Below are 8,742 nucleotides of genomic sequence, written 5' to 3'. Positions count from 1 at the left end.
ACACTGCTCCTCTAAATCAGATACTGAGACACTGCTCCTTTAAATCAGATACTGAGACACTGCTCTTCTAAATCAGATACCGAGACACTGCTCCTTTAAATCAGATACCGAGACACTGCTCCTCTAAATCAGATACTAAGACACTGCTCCTCTAAATCAGATACTGAGACACAGCTCCTACAAATCAGATACCGAGACACTGCTCCTCTAAATCGGATGCTGAGACACTGCTCTTCTAAATCAGATACTGAGACACTGCTCCTCTAAATCAGATACTGAGACACTGCTCTTCTAAATCAGATACTGAGACACTGCTCCTGTTAATCAAATACCGAGACACTGCTCTTCTAAATCAGATACTGAGACACTGCTCCTCTAAATCAGATACCGAGACACTGCTCCTCTAAATCAGATACTGAGACACTGCTCCTCTAAATCAGATACTGAGACACTGCTCCTCTAAATCAGATACTGAGACACTGCTCCTCTAAATCAGATACTGAGACACTGCTCCTCTAAAGCTGATACTGAGACACTGCTCCTCCAATTCAGATACTGAGACACTGCTCCTCTAAATCAAATACTGAGACACTGGTCCTCTAAATCAGATACCGAGACACTGCTCCTCTAAATCAGTTATTGAGACACTACTCCTCTAAATCAGATACCGAGACACTGCTCCTCTAAATCAGATATCGAGACATTGCTCCTCTAAATCAGATACCGAGACACTGCTCCTCTAAATCAGATACTGAGACACTGCTCCTCTAAATCAGATACTGAGACACTGCTCCTCTAAATCAGATACTGAGACACTGCTCCTCTAAATCTGATACTGAGACACTGCTCCTCTAATTCAGATACTGAGGCACTGCTCCTCTAAATCAAATACTGAGACACTGCTCCTCTACATCAGATACCGAGACACTGCTCCTCTAAATCATTTACTGAGACACTACTCCTCTAAATCAGATACTGAGACACTGCTCCTCTAAATCTGATACTGAGACACTGCTCCTCTAATTCAGATACCGAGACACTGCTCCTCTAAATCAGATACCGAGACGCTGCTCCTTTAAATCAGATACCGAGACACTGCTCCTCTAAATCAGATACTGAGACACTGCTCCTCTAAATCAGATACCGAGACACTGCTCCTCTAAATCAGATACTGAGACACTGCTCCTTCAAATCAGATACTGAGACACTGCTCCTTTAAATCAGATACTGAGACGCTGCTCCTTTAAATCCTCTGTACCGGAAGTGCACACTGGAACTACATTTCCCGGCGGCCTCGATGAGTCACCTGACCTCCGGGTGCAGTCAGACGGTGGGAGGCCGCGGGTATACGGGCCTCATCCAGTGGATCCCGGAGACATGGAGGAGGTGGATCGAATCCTCATCCGGGCCTTGGCGCAGACTGGCTGGTGAGAGAGGCAGAGAGAGAGAGAGGCAGAGAGAGAGAGAGAGAGAGGCAGAGAGAGAGAGAGGCAGAGAGAGAGAGAGGCAGAGAGAGGGGGAGAGAGAGGGGGAGAGAGAGAGGGAGAGAGAGAGAGAGGGAGAGAGAGAGGGAGAGAGGGAGAGAGAGAGGGAGAGAGAGAGGGAGAGAGAGGGGGAGAGAGAGGGGGAGAGAGAGGGGGAGAGAGAGGGGGAGAGAGAGGGAGAGAGAGAGACAGAGAGGGACAGAGACACACAGACACACACACACAGAGAGTGGCACACACAGACACAGAGAGAGAGAGGCACACACAGACACAGACAGACCCAGACACACACAGTCACAGAGAGAGAGACACAGAGAGAGAGACAGACCCTCCATCCGGAAGGGAGAGGCAGACGGAGAGAAGCACCCCCTCCATTCAGACCAGGAGAGATGGTGTGCGGGGGTAGGGGAGAAATGGATGGTGACAGGGAGGGAGGGACGGACGGATGTTTGGAGGTTGACAGACGGATAGATGCACGTGGACTGAGAGAGGGGGAGAGAGGGAGACAGATGTGCACACTGACGGAAACAGCCCCCAGCGGGCGAGTGGGATCTGCCCACTTGCCCCACCTCACCCCCAGATGGAGAGGGTGACAGCCCCCCACTATCTGTCTGCTGAGTGAGGGCTGCAGTGAGAGGCACGGCCCGTCTGGGAGTTTGATTAGTTTTAACCTCTCTTTCTCACTCCCCTCACTGCCTCTCCGTCCCTCCCCGTCTCTGCCTCCCCCTCCCTCCCCTTCTCTGCCTCCCCCTCCCTCCCCCTCCCTCCCCTTCTCTTCCTCCCCCTCCCTCCCCCTCTCTGCCACCCCCTCCCTCCCCCATCTCTGCCTCCCACTCCTTCCCCCCTCTCTGCCTCCCCCTCCCTCCCCTTCTCTGCCTCCCCCTCCCTCCCCCCTCTCTGCCTCCCCCTCCCTCCCCTTCTCTGCCTCCCCCTCCCTCCCCCCTCTCTGCCTCTCCCTCTTTCCCCCCTCTCTGCCTCCCCCTCCCTCCCCCCTCTCTGCCCCCCTCCCTTCCCCCCTCTCTGCCTCCCCCTCCCTCCCCACCTTCTCTGCCTCCCTCTCCCTCGCCCCCTCTCTGCCGCCACAGTGACATCTCGGACGATGTGGACAGCATCAAGCAGTTCTCCACGGAGCTGTTAGTCGAGGCGGTCGTGCGGTGCCTGCGCCTCATCGATCCCCCCCCTCGGGAACGGCATCAGTCACTTGCTGCCGCCCGGGATGTCTGCCAGGTTCCGGATTGGCATGAGCCTCGCCCAAGCCTGCCAGGTACGTCCAGCTCGGAAGCCCGCCGGCGGTCCCTTCCGCCGTTCTCGCAGGTCACTTGCCGGTTCGTTCGGGTGACACAGGGCTCCCCCGGGGGTTCCACGTCCCCCCGATGCGGGGTCCACCGCCATGTGGGACTGGTCGGTTGACTTCCGTGTCTGGAACATTAGCTGACGCTGGAATCGAGATTTGCTGCCGCGGCTGTGTTATGTGTTTTACTTTGTGTTTTAGGATTTGGGATACGAGGGAGAGATCGGGTACCAGACGTTCCTGTACAGCAGTGAACCCGAGAGCCGAAATCTGCTCATGTTCCTGGTCGAGAATCTCCCTCGAGACAGCGTCGATTCAGTGCATCAACCAGCAGGTTTGTTTCTGGTCTCGATTCTGTCTGCAGTGTCATGTTCAATTATTGGCTCCGTATTTACTCTCCAGCTTTCCCGTGCAAAATGTTAATTGGGACGATGTTAGAGCTTGAACAGACAGTTTTTTTTATTCATTCATGGGCTGTGGGCGTCGCTGGCTAGGCCAGCATTTATCGTCCATCCCTAATTGCCCTTGAGAAGGTGGTGGTGAGCTGCCTTCTTGAACCGCTGCAGTCCATGTGGGGTCGGTTCACCCACAATGCTGTTAGGAAGGGAGTTCCAGGATTTTGACCACAGTGACAGTGAAGGAACGGCCGATATAGTTCCAAGTCAGGATGGTGTGTGACTTGGAGCTGAACTTGCAGGTGGTGGTGTTCCCATACGTCTGCTGCCCTTGTCCTTCTAGTTGGTAGAGACCGCGGGTTTGGAAGGTGTTTTCGAAGGAGCCTTGGTGAGTTGCTGCAGTGCATCTTGTAGATGGTACGCACTGCTGCCACTGTGCGTCGGTGATGGAGGGAGTCAGGAGGTGAGTTACTCGCCTCAGGATTTCTAGCCTCTGACCTGCTCTTGTCGCCACAGTCTTTATATGGCTACTCCAGTTCAGTTTCTGGTCAATGGTAACCCCAAGGATTTAGATAGTGAGGGATTCAGCGATGGTAATGTCATTGAATGTCAAGGGGAGATGGTTAGATTCTCTCTTGTTGGCGATGGTCATTGCCCGGCACTTGTGTGGCATGAATGTTACTTGCCATTTAGCAGCCCAAGCCTGGATATTGTCCAGGTCTTGCTGCATCGGGGCTGCTTCAGTGACCTGCTCTGGACCCCGGTCTCTCCTGAGGAACAGTGTCCGGCAGCGTGGATAGTCGGAAGTGGGTCTGGGAGGAAATTGGGTAAATACTTTAACAGGAACATTTCCAGGGCTAGGGGGTAAAGCGTAGGCGAGTGGATTTCTCTCAGTTGATCGCAGACTGGGAGGGTGCGCTGAGGTGCGTGTATGAGAGGGGAGAAGGTGTGCGGTGCGCAGAGCTCCAAATGTGGTGTATTTTGGGCACCCGTCGCGAGGGAAGGGGCTTAGGGACCAACGGGAAATAATGGGGGTAGATTAGGAAACAAGGGGAAGGGTCTTGACTTTGGGACTGCTTCACGTTCAGCTGTCCGAGCAGGTTGGGGAGGGGAGTGTTCGCGAGTACGGGTTGCTCTCTCTTTCTAACCTGCCCTTAATCCTGCGACGGGGAAATCCGTGGTGCTGCAGAGATCCATTTCTTCCAGGATAAAGGAGCTACTCTGCATCCCGTGGGTTCCAGCCTCACTCAGGCCTCCATCCCTCCTCTGGATTCAGGTTCGTTTTGAACTTTAAGCTGTAACTCTGGCTGGACGGGTTGGGCACAGTGTGTAGCGTCTCTGATGTACTTTTCTTCCCCCGACTCCCGAAAACATTTAAAGTAGTCGGCCCCTGCAGCGTTTGATCCGTTCACCAGAAACCATTCGGCCCGTCCTTGTTGGCCCTGCTCTCTCCCTATAGCCTTGTGCTGTGATTAACTTCCTATACCAGCCCACTTTACCCCTGCACTACTGAATGATCGCCGGCTCAAAGTTAGGTCCAGCATCTCGCCCTTGAACAGCTCGAAAGAAATCCCCCTCGTCCCTCTCTTAGTGGCAATTTGTTTAATGGAAGACTCCTCGTCACTAACTCCCCATCAGAGGAAACCGTCTTTTCCCAATATCATTTAATAAACCTCCCTATAATCTGCTCCTAATGTGTTTTCAACTGCTCACGCAGTTTGCCAAATTCCCAACTTGTCAGCAGATTGTAATGTCACACTCCCTGCGCCCAAAACAACAACTTCATTGATGTAGTACCTTTAGATACAACACTTCAAACTTCCCTTTTGCTTTCGTTGCAGAGATCTCGTCTGATGCAGAGGTTCCACACCCAGCCTCTTAGTTTACCTGACAACTATTCCAATGCAAAGACAATTCCGAAAGGTCTGTGGCATTTGCGCATCTTCAACGATTTGTAATTTTAGTTGGAGTTGGTGCCTAACCTGCGGAATCAGTTACCAGCTTACCTTCCTTGTCTCCGTCTCCTGATGTGCTCCTAGACCGAGACTGTCCAGGCGGAGGCATTTCTGGGAGAGTGGGGATTTTTCCTGGTTGGGTCGTCCTCGTCACATTGTGCACTGTAGTGTGGCTGAGATTTCACATTCTCTCGAAGCTGTAGTTAACTGTCCCTTTGGCACCGTGACTGTGGGCTGCATATATTGTTGAGCACTATTGCCAGCCGAGATAATGGGTAACTTGCCCGCCGGTGACACCGGGAGACTGCACTGCTGTAAGTGACGGGGATTGATTCTCCACCTGCAGTTTGTATGATGAATCTCTCCTTTGCTCACTGCAATTGGCTGAAGAAATCGCCCTGTTTTAATCGGAGACGTTGCTGTAGTTCTGGCCGCGGGCTCCGTTTGCTGTCGATTGTGAAGAATTTTTAAGTAGACTCTGTAGACTGTTTGCTGCGGCGCGGGTGTTTAAACAGACGTCCTGCTGTGGGCCCCACCCCGCCTCTCGCTCATTGAACGCAGCGGCGTCTGCAGTGGCTGTGCTGAAAGTGTGACGCGCTGCCGTCCGTGTCCTCTCACCGTCCGACTCTCTGCGCTGCGTCGGGCTGACCGATTGCTTTTTTTTTTGTATCCTCTTTTATTTTTTTGTAGAAGTGAAGGAGTATTACGATCGGGACCTCCTGCCCGTCACTGCCCAGTCTTGCCAGCATTCCTTCGTTGCCACTTCTCTGCTGGAGCGGGCGCTGGCAGAGCAGAGCGCCGTTCAGGAGTGGGAGACGGAGTGGAACAGCCAGGGCCTGGTATCTCACCTTTCCCCAGAGTTACGTGACCCAGCACATTGCCAGGTCAACGGGAAGTCCCCAAGAATTGTAAGTGCTCCATCCTCTTTAAATAAAACTATGTAAACGGTTTCAGCCGTCACGGGGGAGGGGATCTGGTTGAACATGGGGGAACGCTTTGTCTGGATTCATCGTCTCCCTTGCAGAGGAACAATGAGCAGATGGGATCTTGGGCTTCATAAATAGAGGCACAAAAGCAGGGAGATTAAGCTGAACCTTGATAAAAGCTCTGGTTAGGACACAACTGGAGTCCCACTTTGGGAAGGATGTGTGGGTCCTCGAGAGGGAGCAGAGGAGATTTACCGGGATGGTTCCTGGGATGAGGGATTTTAGTTCCAAGGTCAGGTTGGAAAAGCTGGGGTTGTTCCCTTTGGAGCAAAGGAGAATGAGGGGCGATTGAGTTCTGATGAAAGGTCACTGACCCGAAACATTAACTCTGCTTCTCTCTCCACGGATGCTGCCTGAGCCGCTGAGTATGTCCCGCACTTTCTGTTTTTATTTCAGATTTCCAGCCTCTGCAGTATTTTGCTTTGTTGTTTTTTTGCGCTTGACGGGAGATTCGGTAGAGCTGCACAAGATTACGACAGGCGTAGATAAGGTAGACTCAGCAAGCTTGTTCCCGTGAACTAACGCTACAAGGACTAGGTGACATGGGTTGTAGATTTTGGGCAAGATTAGATTAGAGATACAGCACTGAAACAGGCCCTTCGGCCCACCGAGTCTGTGCCGAACATCAACCACCCATTTGTACTAATCCTACACTAATCCCATATTCCTACTAAACATCCCCACCTGTCCCTATATTTCCCTACCACCTACCTATACTAGTGACAATTTATAATGGCCAATTTACCTATCAACCTGCAAGTCTTTTGGCTTGTGGGAGGAAACCGGAGCACCCGGAGAAAACCCACGCAGACACAGGGAGAACTTGCAAACTCCACACAGGCAGTACCCGGAATCGAGCCCGGATCCCTGGAGTTGCGAGGCTGCGGTGCTAACCACTGCGCCACTGTGCCGCCCTGAGATGCTGGGGGGGGGGGGGGGCGGCGGGCGGGGTGTGAGGAAAAACAACATTTTTACGCAGCGGGTGATGCTGACCAGGAACTCGCTGCCCACGAGGGTGGTGGAAGCAGAGCCGATCAATGACTTCAAAAGAAAATTGGATGGGCACTTGAAGGAAGTAAACTCTCAGGGATTGAGCGGGGAAGTGGGACTGACGGGCTAGCACCATGGAGAGCCGGCATGGACTGAATGTTCTCCTTCGGCGCCCTATCTGACCAGAGGCGAAGGGATTCGTGGTGTTAGGTTACAGCTTTCTTCTCGGCTGCCTTCCTGGTGCCGTGCAGCTGGTTTGGGCTTTTGCACGCTTGGTTTCCAAAGTTGCTCTGCTTTCCGTTCTCAGCAATACAGAGCGAGAAAAGGCCAGCGGCTGCAGAAACGGCTTCGAGAGCACTTCCTGCAGTACGGTCCGCACGGCGCAGGGGCACAGAGCTCGCTGCCCCCAGCCGCTGATTTCCCGCAGGTCCTTCAATGCGCCAGCACTGGAAAGGCAGCCACTGTCGCCAAGGGCTCCCGTTTCACACGCACCGATAAATTCACCTTCACGAAGGTAGGAATGGGAATTGCCCAGAGATAATTACGCTGTGGGTTGCCCGATTTTTTTTTTTATTCTCATGGGATGTGGGTGTCCATCCCTAATTGCCCTGGACAACTGAGTGTGTCGTTGGGCCATTTCAGAGGGGCAGTTAAAAGTGATCGCAAGGGAGAGCGGAGGTACTGTTCGTGGGTGGGGGGGGGGGGGGTGCGGTTTGTGGAGGCTGCCATTGTGGCCGTTGAGGGGTGAAAGGGCTTGGATTCAATTCGGATTTTTTTTTTTGTGTGTCAAATTGAGCAGTGCCATCTTTGTTACTGGCAGCGGCCTGAGACGTCGCAGACGGCGCCGTTGCAGTGGAAGAGGCTGCATTTGCGCATGTGCCAGTGTTGCGCCACCTAGTGGCTGCATTGTCAGCAAACGCAGCCGAAGACTAACTGCTGCGCCTCGAGGAAGGGAGAGAGAATGGGCGAGGTTCTTAATGTTCTATAACGCGGCCGTTCTGGGGCTGACGCTTGGGGGCAGCTCGCCCGTACTCAGCATGCCCTCTGCTTGTTTGTACACAGGAGGCCGAGCACATGGTCCATCAGATGGCGGCAGTAGGCAATGCTTTATCGTCCTCGAGGGACTCCGAAGAGGTGAGGAGCCAATAAAGGGCAGTAGTACCACTACTGACCGAGCTGGCCAAGTCCGAAATGGCATAGCTGTTAGACAGGGTATGCGGCAGGTAGTGAGGCAACCAACAAGAGGGACCTCGTCCTCATCAATCTACCTATCGCAGATGCATCTGTCCATGACAGTATTGGTAGGAGTGACCAACGCACAAAGAGGACACCCACCATCGTGTTGTGTGGCACTACTGCCGTGCTAAATGGGATATATTTCGAACAGATCTAGCAACTCAATGCTGGGCATCCATGAGGCGCTGTGAGCCATCAGCAGCAGCAGAACTGTATTCAACCACAATCTGTAACCTCATGGCCCAGCAGATCCCCCACTCTACCATTACCATCAAGCTAGGAGACCAACCCTCGTTCACTGAAGAGGGCAGCACCAGGCATACCTAAAAATCAAGTGTCAACCTAGTGAAGCTACAACACAGGACTACTGGCATGTTGAACAGCGGAAGCAGTATTCAATAGACA

The 8,742-nt window shown here is 53.0% G+C and overlaps 1 protein-coding gene across 1 annotated transcript; it reads left to right on the top strand.

The window, feature by feature from the left end:
* The first annotated feature begins 1,352 nt into the window (after positions 1-1,352).
* On the top strand, positions 1,353-8,265 carry LOC137381203 (coiled-coil domain-containing protein 22-like). Its single transcript, XM_068053582.1, is given in 10 exon segments — positions 1,353-1,427; positions 2,570-2,657; positions 2,659-2,748; positions 2,977-3,106; positions 4,337-4,446; positions 5,012-5,093; positions 5,816-5,984; position 7,126; positions 7,409-7,615; positions 8,164-8,265. Coding segments are annotated over 10 exon segments (1,014 nt in total). The 5' UTR covers positions 1,353-1,377; the 3' UTR covers positions 8,251-8,265.
* The last annotated feature ends 477 nt before the right edge of the window (positions 8,266-8,742 follow it).

This window comes from Heterodontus francisci, chromosome 21 (genome assembly GCF_036365525.1).
Source record: "Heterodontus francisci isolate sHetFra1 chromosome 21, sHetFra1.hap1, whole genome shotgun sequence".
Lineage (NCBI taxonomy): Eukaryota > Metazoa > Chordata > Chondrichthyes > Heterodontiformes > Heterodontidae > Heterodontus > Heterodontus francisci.
This window is presented reverse-complemented; position numbering and strand designations above follow the sequence as displayed.